This window comes from Python bivittatus, unplaced genomic scaffold (genome assembly GCF_059951505.1).
Source record: "Python bivittatus isolate LINGU-HERP-01145 unplaced genomic scaffold, Pbiv_v1 ctg000120_np1212, whole genome shotgun sequence".
Classification (NCBI taxonomy): domain Eukaryota; kingdom Metazoa; phylum Chordata; class Lepidosauria; order Squamata; family Pythonidae; genus Python; species Python bivittatus.
The window spans coordinates 1,458,170-1,471,076 of record NW_028277037.1 but is presented as its reverse complement, the minus strand read 5'-3'; the positions used below and the strand labels follow the sequence as shown (position 1 = coordinate 1,471,076).

General features: G+C 37.7%; 1 protein-coding gene across 3 annotated transcripts in view; it reads left to right on the top strand.

Moving 5' to 3' along the window:
* SEMA3D (semaphorin 3D) overlaps window positions 1-12,198 on the top strand; it is a 170,902-nt gene extending 158,704 nt beyond the window's left edge. For all 3 annotated transcript variants that reach the window (XM_088134825.1, XM_088134823.1, XM_088134824.1), the window contains one exon: window positions 8,248-12,198. In XM_088134825.1, coding sequence (XP_087990951.1) covers window positions 8,248-8,673 — 426 coding nt within the window. In that variant the 3' untranslated portion in view covers window positions 8,674-12,198. The remainder of the gene's footprint in view (window positions 1-8,247) is intronic.
* The last annotated feature ends 709 nt before the right edge of the window (window positions 12,199-12,907 follow it).

The following is a 12,907-nucleotide window of genomic DNA, read 5'->3' as shown; positions in this document are numbered from 1 at the left end:
CAATAAATGAAATCCTGAAGTTCTTCCAATAATTAGAGACTAAATTATTATGTGCATGAATGTAGATAGGCTAAAAGATGTAAAGTTTTCTTTTTTCCCAGGGAAAATTATTCACTTTTTATTTTCAACTTTATTTACACACCTGTTACCCTTCCCTCATCACTGACTCAGGAAGGAACTCTTCCCTCCTCACAAACAGATTCCATGTTCTAGGAGTGGAAAGGCAGGAGTTCTTTCTAAATAAACGATTCACAAAGGCAAGGGATATTGACCTAGTCAGCCCTTAGTGCAATTTCAATCTGTTGCTTTCTGTTTGTTTGTTTTTAACACTCCTTTAACACTTTCTCCCTAAAATGCATTGCCCTAGAACAGTTCTTTTATTTGTACTGAAAGAAGGAATGGATCTAAGTGGATATCCTAGTCCTTTGTCATTAATATGTGTCACAGCTTGGGAAAGTACAAGGCTCCATATCTCATTGCTACCAAAATGAAGATGATTGATTGACATCAGCGGAATTGAAACTCAAGAGATGATCAGTGCTAGTATGGACCACTAGCCATTTCTCAAGGGCAAGAACACACAATGCCATCCACTATCAATCAAGGGCCAGGGTGAATGCTGCCTAGATGGAACATCACTGTGGCAAAGTAGAGGATGGGGGTGACATCAGGAAAGGGATTTCTTAAGCTGGGTTTTTTTCCAGCTGATCTACCAACAGGACTCCAGCAGCAGTGTGGAAAACCCCAGAGTCATGGCTCACTTTTCCCAATCTTTTCAGTGGGACTAAATGTTAGCTAGATGTGGATTCAAACCTGTATGTATAGTATGAGAGCATGTGAGAGAAATTTGCAGCTGGTTTCAGATACAGTTAGACAAAGTTAAGTCTCACTGAAAATGTATGACATTTTTCAGTTTAAGATTATTTCAAAAGAAATTGTGGGAATTATTTAATGCAGGAACCTTGTAGGAAGCTGAGACACCACTGTTACAATTGACACTTCTCAGTAGTGATTCTTGTGAAGGTAGTGGTGACCTCCACCAAGAACCTTTATATTCCTAGAGCTCCTGTTTTGTAAAAGGTATATCCCCTGCAGCTACATGGAGAGGATTCTAATTTTAAAAATGTGCTAATCACTCCTTCATCACAATGATACCACAAGACTCAAGACCTCAAACGTTATTCAAGTATCTGGCACCTTAAGGCATCTGGGCCAAACTCCCCCAGTGAGTTTCCACAGCTAAGAGTGGCCTTGAACCTAAGTCCACCCCATCCCCATCCAACATTAACTATGCTACCACACTGGCTCATGTTTAGAAGTGAACTCATGCCTAAGCATGTTGTAAAATTTCACTTTTTAGAGCCAAGTTCAATAAAACTACTGCATTCATTAGGCATACATCATGCAGATTTGAAAGTACTCCACAACTCTATGAGATAAAGATACTCTAAATGGTTGTTCTTCTACCATTCTATTTTGTCATAATTGGCCAGTGCAAGGTGGTTTGGCTTTCTTTTGGAGAGATGGTGTATACCACAGAAGTGATGCAATTCTCTCATAAAGATGGAAAAGGCAGTGCAATTTCACTCAAGATTTCTTTGCCTCAAAGCCTTCCCCAGTAGTTCCTGCAGCTGGAAGAGACTTTGCACATCTGCTTCTTTTGGCTGAACAGAAGACTGGAAGAGATTTTTTGGCATAGGCAGGACCTCTTGCAGTTATTAGAACCATGGGAGGTGTTAGTAATGACTCTGTTTTACTTCACTAACAGTGAAGATTTGGGTGAGGAGTAGCAGTAGGATACATCTCTTCAAAGTTTTGCACAGCCCTAGTTAATATTGAATCTGATCTACTAGCCACCATGTTTATTCAACCTACATCTTTGTACATTTGCTTTATGTTCCTTGCTTTTTCTCTATATTGGAATTTAATCAAACTTTTTTTTTAGTATATCTAGTTTCCTTAAACCTGGTATAAATTAAGCATCTGTATGAAAGATTGAAGGTCTGGTAGCAAGGAATGAAATTCCAGCTATTTATGAAACTCCAGAGGCCTGAGGAGGGGGAAGTAGGGAAGAAAGGTAGCAGAACTTCTGAACTTATCAGCAAGCAAAAATACCAAAGGAAATAAGGAAGACAGAAATATCGATACACTGTTCAAGATGTGATATGGCTCATTTTTTTTGTTCTTATTGGACGACAATAGACAGACAGACAGACACTAAATCAGGGTCCCCTTATATTCTCTATGTGTATTTCTAAAAACCTCAAATTTGAATACAACTCACAGTCTCCTTATAAGGAACACAGATTTTCCTTTGCAATCTGTATCAATACAGTATTCCCTTTATCAATTAGAAATATTTCAATCAAGTTATCAGCACAATGACTTGGGAAAACTAAGCTTGGGAGTGAAAGAAATCACTACGCAGATACTATGGCATCCTGCTCTCTCAGGATGAATTTCAGTTCTCATAATTCCCAGCTAATATGGCAGAAGGGCATTAATTATAAGAAGCTCAGTCCATCTGGAAAGCATTAGATTGGGAACAAGGTAGAAAGAATCAGCTCAAGATCTCACAATGAGAAAGCAGTTTTTACTATCTACTCTAACTCGGTCTTTTCAAGCTTGGAGCATGCGTTATGTTGTGTAAGGATACAATTTGGAGATTTGGTTCAAAGGTGATTTGATGAAATGTCTGAATTAACTTTCCAGTTGGTGTGGTTATTTGTACAGAATCACTGAAATGGATTCTTATAGATCTACCCCTAGATTGGGTCTAAATGTAGCTATTATACAGATTCCAGGAGGATCAGATCTGTTCATCCTAATAGTACAAAGGACCTCTGTGTTCAGTGGCAGAATATCAGCCATTAAGAGTACCAGCCATTTAGAATATTAGCCATTCAGAAGAAGCTGTTTGGAGCAACCTGTAGGGATCAACTTAATTAATGCTGAAAAAACAATAGAAAATTTAATAGATGATGGTCTCATACAGCTATGTTCTTATGTTAATTTTTTCTCAGTTACCATTCTACAGATCCATAGCAAACACTGCCCAGTCCAGATTCAAAGAAGAGATCACTTTATCCAGATTCTTCTTTAGATCCTTCCCTTCCACACCACATATCTGAATTTTTTTCTTAGCTAAGTACTTGTAAATATTGGCTGAGGTAACAGTGTAGTTCCACTAATCCTGACATTCATGATTTTTTCTTTGTGGTTGTCAGTCAAATAAGTTTTGGTCAAATAATTGTAGGACTGTTAATCAATGAAAACAGCATGTTTTCATTTGAATGGAATGATTACACTAAAAGGGGAAAACATTCTGTGTAAGATAATGTATGTCTGTGTCACAATGAGCATTTCAGAAAAAAAAAATCCTTCCTGTGGGAGGAAAAAGAAATAACTTCTCTAACGAGGTATCTGCAATAGGTATAACTCTTTAAATTAAAATAAACCACAGTTTTAAATGAGCCAGTTATTTTAAAGTGGCTTGTTTAACTAATAATAGGCTTATTCTATTATGACCCAAGACCAGCTGTCATTCTTCTTTTCACAGAAGTAGCACATTTAAAATGCAACAGAAATATCGTAAAATATAATATCCCATTTACGCTCAAGTTTGAGGGAAGAGCCTGGTCTTAACCACCTTCATAGAGAAGATGTAAATATCTCATTTACAACAAAGACTTCTACTCCCTTTGACTTAAACTATCATATGTTTCTTCAAAGGAAACAGAACCCATTGTACTGGAAATGACCATTGCAGATATTTCTAAACCTGCAATTCCAACTTCAAAGTCCCTTTGTCACCACCAAAAGGGGACCTTAATTTCTGAATTGCATATGTGAATTTGCTAGCTGTCTGGATGATATTGATGGCCATTTGTTAGTAGGTTCAAGGATCTGGACCTCACTGTCCAAAGACATATGACAAATGAGAAGCAGGAGAAATCAAAATCCTGAAGCCTTTCCTGCTTGTTATGTCCATCTTGCTATTGGTTCATAATCCCTTTCTTTAAACAGCTGTATTAAAATCTGTGATGCAATCAGTGGTTCTACTCAATAAACCAGTTGTAAGACAGATGTATACAGCTGTCTTACAATTCAGTTTTCTCTGTGTGTGTGTGAGAGAGAGAAAGAGAGAGAGAGAGAGAGAGAGAGAGAGAATGAGAATGAGAATGAGAATGATGAGAGAAAGAGGGAATTGTCCACATATTTTTTACATAAAGGAACAGTATATGATCGACCCACTGTGAATACATTTAATTTAGTCATCCTCCTGCTTCCTAAATCTATTCCTTCTGAAGTTTGCTAGAAAGGCATACGTATCATTTGGGCAGTGTTCCAGTTTCATTTCTGCTTTGCTCATTTCTCCCATCTCATTTGGCTAAAGACAGCACCAGAAATTTTAAAAAACTAATGTTTTAACTCTGACCCCACATTTTGAATAATGTATTTGTATCATTAGCATAACACTGAGATTTTCCAGTATTCATGCTACACGCTGCTTGGTCAAGCTGAATCTTCCACCGTTACTGCTTTTCATTATATAGACCTCAGTGTGGCAGTAGAAGAACATAATGTGACTTTGTCATGTCAGAGAATTTTTTAAAACTATCTGCACTACAGTGAAAACATCTTTTAAAAAGCCTGCATGTGATATAATGGCTGAATGCATGATCTGTGGGCCAGGAAGTCCCAAGTAGAAATCTCAAAGATCAGTAGGTCATGTCTGACAAGTATATACCTCAGCCTTAGCTTTTCATCTGCAATGTCCAGTGGCAATAGTGACTTAAGATATATGATTTTTCTGAGGATGATTGCATGTAGGAATCTGTTAGAGCATTTAAGGAAAACACAAATATATCCTAAAGATGAGATTACCAGATACTAAGATATATTCTGAATTCTGTTCTAGTAATAGGAATTCTTGAGCAGCCATTTTGAATTTCATTGCAGCTACATTTTTGGCTGACTACCACATTTCTGCTGGCCCAGTTCCAACATTCCTTTCAGAAATATGAAGGCTCCTGGATGGAGCTTCTTCCATCTGTTGCTCTGGAATAACAGAAGCTGCAGGTCATGTGGAAAGTGTCCACAAGATATTCCTGACCACATTAGCAATGTCTCAGCTCCCAGGACGTAGGTACCACACAAGGATGCACCCTTGTCATCCACCCTCATCATCTTAGGGAGGCGATCACGATGAGGATGAGTTGCTTCCCAGCCATGTGAGGAGAAGCCATTTGTCAGCCATCTCATCTTGCTAAAGATAGCACTAGAAATTTATGCTTATAGGGAAAACAGCTTGACCAATTTGTAAGTTAAAGTGAGGCAGTTGTCTCAACTTCTGACCTATTTTGTCCCATGGGAATAGTTGCCAGTTAAAATGAATACCCATTTTAAATCCTTTCTCTTTTAGTTTTCTAGGTCCAATGGTTACATCTGAAAAATACATTTTTGCCCAAGACGTGCTGTGTTATATGTGAAATTATATATAAGTGGAATATATATATATAGGAATTATATGTGGAAGTAATTGTAATAGAGCCATACATCCTTAATTAAGTAATTTTCAGTGCACTGAATGAAATTTTCTGTGCAAAGAGGAAGACCTTTGGGGTAATCTTATTCAATCCAGAATAGGCAAAGAGAAGAGACATTTTTCATGGGAGCTGTGCAAGGAGTGAAAGTGACATGGGGCCATGAGCATGGTATAGTTGCTGAAAATTGGCCACAGTGCAGAGGAAAAAAAATAGGGAAATCATTTTCTTCCTCACTTATAAAACTAGAAATGGAGTCACCCAGTGAAGCTGAAAGATTAAGAGGTTCAGGATGAACAAAAGTGCATAAGTAAACTATGCAATTCACCCTTATACAATGTAGTGATGGCCAACAATTAAATGACCTTACCTTAAAAGGAACTAGATTTCTCATGGGCCTGTATTTGGCCACTGTGGAACAAAATGCTAGAGACAATTGATATCATCCATTATGTTTTCAGGTATCTGGTTCAGAGCCACAGACTGGAATTGGGTTGTGCAAATTAACCAGTCTGAAAATATTAGACTGCATGATTTCATTGTTCTTTTCATCAGCAATGAATGCCTTTAAGAAACTAATGCAAACAGTTGTTGTTTGTAATAGATCCTATAATTATTAATTGTGTGTAAAATGCCTGAAAACCCATACTGGCTTCAACATCAGGAAATGTTTATTGTACTACATTGATTATAAGATCTGTAATAGATGGCTGTGGTTTATGTAGTCTATGTTACTAACAGATTTGGGAATGCAACTTATTCAATAGCCCATATATATGAGCTCTGTAGCTCAGAAAACCCTATTTGTTTTTCTTTGGGAAAAAGAAAAAGAAAAATTGCAATTTGACATGTACAATATTTGAAGTCCAGAGCATACTTTTAAAATATTGCATTTAACAAGAAGAACTACAATAACAATAACAACAAAAACTAGAATGCTGCTCAGGAAGTTTGAAATAAACTTCTCCATTTATAAACTGTCCCTTCATCAGAAAGCATTCCTGTTGTCTCAGCTTCATTGCAACACCTTGGTCTTACTTGAAAGCCAGTTATCAGGCCGGTTGGTCCTGGATTAATGTAGCCTTGGCATGGACTAATAGGTTCATCCTTAGCCCTAATCAAATAGATGCTTTTGTCATACCACTTTCAGTCAGGATGCAATTAGTTGCAGAGATCTCAGAGCAGGAATGCAGAACATGTAAACACGTAACAGACCAGTCAGCTGAGCATGAGAAACAGAAGGCCAGAACTCTGTCAGATGGGGGAATGGTGTAAAAAGAAGGTACTAGATTTGGCCTAGAAGAAGACAATATATTCTGAAATTGGTCTCATGCCACTCAGTGAACTTAAATGATCTGTAATGGCTACCATTCCTGAATTACAATAAATATGAAGTTCCTACCCTTGTTGTTCAAGCATTTGAGAAGTTTCTGTCTAATTTGTATTTTCCTTTGTAAGGCGCATTTCACACATGCTGCATGGTTCTTTTGTCACTGGTTCCTTACCATCACTGCATGACATAATCCTTACTGTTTAAACATGACAAATGTAGGATAAAGCTTATCAAATTGTCACAGCAGCTTGGCTATATTGCTGTGTGACTATTAGCTTGGAGCAGGGCTGCTCAGCTGAACAGGCAGTGTAACCTGGGAGTGAATGGGAACCATCTTAAAGAGACTTAAGGAAGGTTAAACATTATGGATCATGTTTGCAACTCATGTACCTGCCACACATATATTCATGACATGGTAAGGATAGATGAGCCTGTATTATCTGCTGCCCTATTTAGCTTTCCATCCTTGATTCTTCCCCCAGTTGATCTAGGAATTCTAACATGGCAGATGCCTGTCAGGCTTCCTAGATCCGTATCATACTACATCTGTTTTGAAACCCCTGCTTCAAAAAGCTATGGCCTGAATTGCTTGATTCTTGTGACTAATTTCATCCATCCCTTCTTAGTTCTAGGCATGATAAACATCTTGTCATGTTTCTGTTCTTAAGAAACTGAAGAGTATAAAAACCGTGGCCCTCCAGATGTTGCTTACCTACAGCATCTCCAATCCACATGGCCAATGATGAGGGATGATGGAGATTGTTCAGAAACATCTGGAATGCCACAATTACCATTGGCATTCATGGATGAAATATCTAGAAATAAAGAATTCTAAAAATTAGTATTAATTACATCCATTTGCATAGAACATGTGTGTGCCAAGGTATCAAGAAGATTGATTCTCCACTTTATATGTCCATTCTGGTTTATGGGTATCCAGCAATTACATTTCCTTTTTCCTTTTGGCACTTGAGAATACAGTTTATTTCCCTCCCTATCATATGAATAAAAGCAGACTTTGTATCATAGGAAACATTTTGGGACATCCAGGTGTATTTTTTAGGATCATGTCACATTTACATCTATCTTACTTGAACCTGAAACTGGATAGGTGAAGAAAAGCTGCTAAGCATTGGGGAAGCATAATAATCACAAACATTATTTGTGAAATAATCACAAATAGTCACAAACAACATGTGAAGACTATAATCTCAGACAATATGGACAAAGTTTGAGCAGAAAAGAGCTTTACAAGGTGGTGTTGCATTACATTTCATTCAAAAATCTGTTCCGTCTCCATGTTCAACATTCATATAACATATACTTCTTTTCTTGTAAGAGTTATAGTGTTTTTTTCCTACCCAACAGTTGAAACCAGATGAAAGAGTCTTCAAGACAGAATATGGACTGCTAATCCGTAGCTTGCAAAAGAAGGACACTGGGACGTATTACTGTAAAGCACAGGAACACACATTTGTTCAGACCATTGTGAAGTTAAATTTGAACGTCATAGAGAATGAACAGATGGAGAACAGTCATAGAACAGAAGACGAACAAGGCCGTACGCGAGATCTGCAAGCTGAGTCCCGACTGAGATACAAAGATTATCTCCAGTTGCTTAGCAGTCCCAGCTTCAGTCTGGATGAGTATTGCGAGCAGATGTGGCACCGAGAAAAGAAACGGCAGCGTAATAAAGGTGGGCCAAAATGGAAGCACGCTCAAGAGATTAAGAAGAAGCGGAACCGGAGGCACCCCCAACCTGCCAGCCCACACACTTGGCCCTCATCTACATAGCTTCTAGATCTTATTTAAAGAAAAGACACTTGTTCAAGGGAAAGTACTTTATTTGTTGTGGGCTCCTCTCTAGCAATGTTGCTTCTCAAAGAGACCTGGTGATGCATAATCATTAATGTACATGAGACCTTTGGACAATTACACTAGTAATGGGGGAAAGTCTTCAGGATCTGTATGTTGTTCAGTTCTGAACTGAGATAAAATAATGCTCTGAAAAGTTCATTTATGAAGGATATCCAGTGGCTGTTCCCTTGCTTCCCCAAGGCTTAACAAATGACCTGTGGGATGATTGAACTGTTAGGCTCAAGAAGCCTAAAGCGTATGTGGCTGTCAGGCTGTGAGACTTTTCTTCTAGCCACCATGGATTCTTAACCAGACACACCCTCGGTTCGCTCAGCTGCATGCTCAAATGTCCTGGCCAGCATGGACAGGATGGGAAATGCCTCGTGTTAGGAAAGAACTTAGATGCATTCATATTTGAAACCAGTGTAATTTTAGCATCATAGAAAGAATGTGGAGATGGGGATGTGAGTGGCAACCAGTTTGATGGCTATCTGCTGAGATGAAACACTGATACAGACTGGAACTGCCAACAGAGGGACAGGATTTCTGGTGACACCCATTTTCTTTAGAAGATTTTTTTTGTCCCTCTTATCCATGTCTCTCTCACCCTACTGTTTTGACCCTTTTGCTGCTTTGCAGATGTTTCTTTGAAACAAAATCTCACCCAATTAAGCAGGGAAGCAGCATTGTTAATAAGATCTGGGGGAAACAGCCTTATCATCAGTCCTTGAAATTCTTTGTTCCAAGCACTTGCATATGTTAGAAGCAGTAGGACGTTGGCAGAATTTGTGTTTTATATTTTTACTAAAATAAAATGAAAACAAAGTCCATGTGTAAATAATGTGCACAAAAGAGATGGGCAGCTTCACAATTTTGTAAAATATTCTTTTTTTTTTTTACTTTTAACTTTTTGCTGCTTAATTGATTTATATGGTTTTGCATAAAAACTTCCTATTAAGTTGAGTGGGCTTACTCTCAGGCAGACAAATGCAATATGTCAGCCAGATTTACAATCCTGGGGCACTGAAGCTGGTTTATAGCATCAGAAGTGAGATCAATGAGAGCTTGATTTTATCATTTCCAGGCTGCCTTTGCACAGTATCGTCTTCTTGAAACCAATTCTCCCATCCATTGCCCTTACCTCACATACACAGAAGCACACCGTTTCACTTTTCATGCCTTTTGTCAGTGAGAAATGACAAATTAGCCATTTTCCTTACATGGAGGAAGGTTTTGATAGATACCAAAACAACAGATTTTTTTTGTTTCTCATGCATTCTGTTTCATCTTGGGAGCAAATTTTGTGGGAAACCCATGTAATTGGCATGGCACTCGTTACAACAAAACTTATTTTTGACTCTCAGCTCTGGAAAAATAGTTGTTTCTTTATGTTCCTGTTGTATTTGTGTGTGTATATTTTTTTTTCTGATTAATAATTGTATGGCCATTTCTGTTCTATTCTGCTTTTGTAGTTAGTTTTTTTTCCTTTGGGGGGGGGGGAATGCCTGTGCTCATGTGCCGTATTGCCTTACATTTATTCATGTATCTAATAATTACGCCATGCAGGGGCAAGAATCCAAATTGATCAAAAGTTGCTACTAAAAGAAAATACTGCGAAACTTCCCCCTCACCCATTTTTCATCAAGGGGCCAGTTGTCCAACCCAATGCCATTTGGAACACACAGGGTGGTTTTTATAAAACAGGAGATGTCATTGAAAAGCATTCAAGTCAGATAAGGCTTTAATTTAAAAATATGTGTGGGGTAGATGGGATGAAACCAGTGCATTCAAATTGCTTAATGTCTCCAGCACAGCACAGTGAAACTCTCATACAATTGCTATTTTAAAATAAGTCCAGGTTAACTATTTCAGTGTTGTTGTTCATATTTCTATTATGGTATAGGTTACTGGAAAAAATGTCAATGAAAAAAATGAAACTGAAAGTAACTTTGGGGGCCAACACAGACTTCCTTCATTGCTTTAGCTCAGTAATATAAATAAAAAAAACTCTTAGTATGATTTTATCTCAATGGAATGAACTGTTTTTTTGTTTTTGTTTTAGATAGTAGATATAACTGGGATTTCTTTGACCCAAATTGTACATGTCATTTTACCACAAATGGATGTTTAAAAACAATGAAAATGTGCATGAATTGATATATCACAGAGATGGCTTAATTTCTCTATTTTCTAGTCTAGATCACTTTAGTCTTCTTCCTAAAAACTCTTGGACTGCCATACAAATAAACCTTCCCTGTACTGAAAATTAACTATATTGTGAATCACATGTGTGTTCTTGGATACACACAATCCATAAAAAATGGGGTCCCAGCCAACCTACCCCAGCCCTACACCCCAGCCAAGTGTATCTTTTTAGTATTAGCTTCTCTGTTTTGGAGACCAGGAAGTGCTCTGTATATTAATTATATTAAATAATGCAGTCCTTCCAACATTCAAAGTTCCAGCATGTTTGTTGCTAGCTCAATCTGGTATTCTCTAACTATGAGTACAATTCTAGACAGATGATGTAGAGCCCATGGATGTCTATTTGTAACTACGCTTACATGAAGCATTTTTATCCTGTACTGATGGATGCACTGAAGGCAGAGGAACACCCAGTGGTCTTGGTCTGTTTGAAGGGTCCTGTGTAAAATGCTGTCTGGGTTCCTTCAAGCACTGGAATCTTGGGCCAGTCCTCTAGTCCTTAAGGTACTATTGAGAGTAGGCACATGTTGTTCTGGGGAAGAGACATTCTAAATATTTCCCAAGACCAATCTCTGCATCACCCAACTCCCATGTATTCAAGTGAAGCATGGCATTAGGAAGATGAAGACAGAAGAATTTTTTTAAAAGCTTTACACTGCTAACAGCGACAATAACAGACTCATCCATAGGCATCCATTCCTAAGCACAGAATTACAAAACATGCTTATGACATCACAGCGCAAACACTACCCTTTTGTAGTTGTGTTACAATGACACCTGCCTAACTCTTTGAGATTAACCAAAGTCAGCTAGGTGCTTCCAGCTGGATGGGCATGACAAGAAGTAAATAATGCAATAAGGGACCCTTTATTTGCTGAAATACAGCAGGATAAAAAGACTTTGAGAAAAAGTTTAAGCTATAAAATAGTGGAAAGGTAGAGATTATGTGTTGTCAGATTGAACACAATCCAAGGTGGAAATTATTTGGTTAGGTGACATGGATCAGAAGAAATGAGAGAGTACAAAAAAGTCATTGGGCCAACTGGAGACCCAAGACCGAATTAATGTGATGGCTGGTGAGTATCTGGTTATAAGTAATTATCTTTGCTTTAAATATATACTTTGAGTCTTTTCATATGCACACAAGGACAATGAATGAATCAAAAAGCATGTTTGATCTGATTGTTTTTGATAAAGCCTGAAAGACTTTGTGAAAGATGCAAGAGGTTCTGCATGTGGAACAAACCTTTTTGGGGGGGGCAGTGGGGGTTAGTATCAAAACCTAGGAGAGAATGAATGTAGAAGAAAAGGGAAAGAAAAGGCAGTAGAATCACTGCAAGAAAATAAAATAGGTTACTCTTTCAATGGAATTACTGGAAAGTAAACAAGTAATGTTTTTAATTAAGGTTTTATTTGTTTATATATTTTATGTTTTTAATGTTTGTTGTGAATCGCCCTCCTATTGGGGGGAGATGGGCAGTTGAAAAATTTAATAAATAAATAAATAAGTAAAAGGGATGTTTTGAAACAAAGTGAAAAGAAGTGAATGGAGTTATTCTACCAGGAAAAATGAAAAGGGATGATTTCTGGAATGATGATCTGAAAGATTGTGGATGACAAAAAATGCATATAAGAATGATTGCTGCAAAACATGGATATGAAAAATAGCTGCGTTATGGTTGAAAAGAGAGCAAGTAACAGTTTAAAAGAGGGAGAGAAAATGCAGTGCAATGTTTAGGGAATTTAAAGAATTGTTTTGGAAGTGGGTGAAAAGGATTAAACAAGAAGCTAAGGGCCAACACAAATACTCCTAATCATCTGCTGCTTTATTGGAGGAAGGATGCATAAGCAACGCATCCTTCAACTGTGTGAAGTTGTACATATTTTGAAAATTATTTGGAAGAAGCACTTTAGGTCTTTTGCAAATCCAAGAGCAGCATCTCTCTGCTATTTTTTAAATCACCCC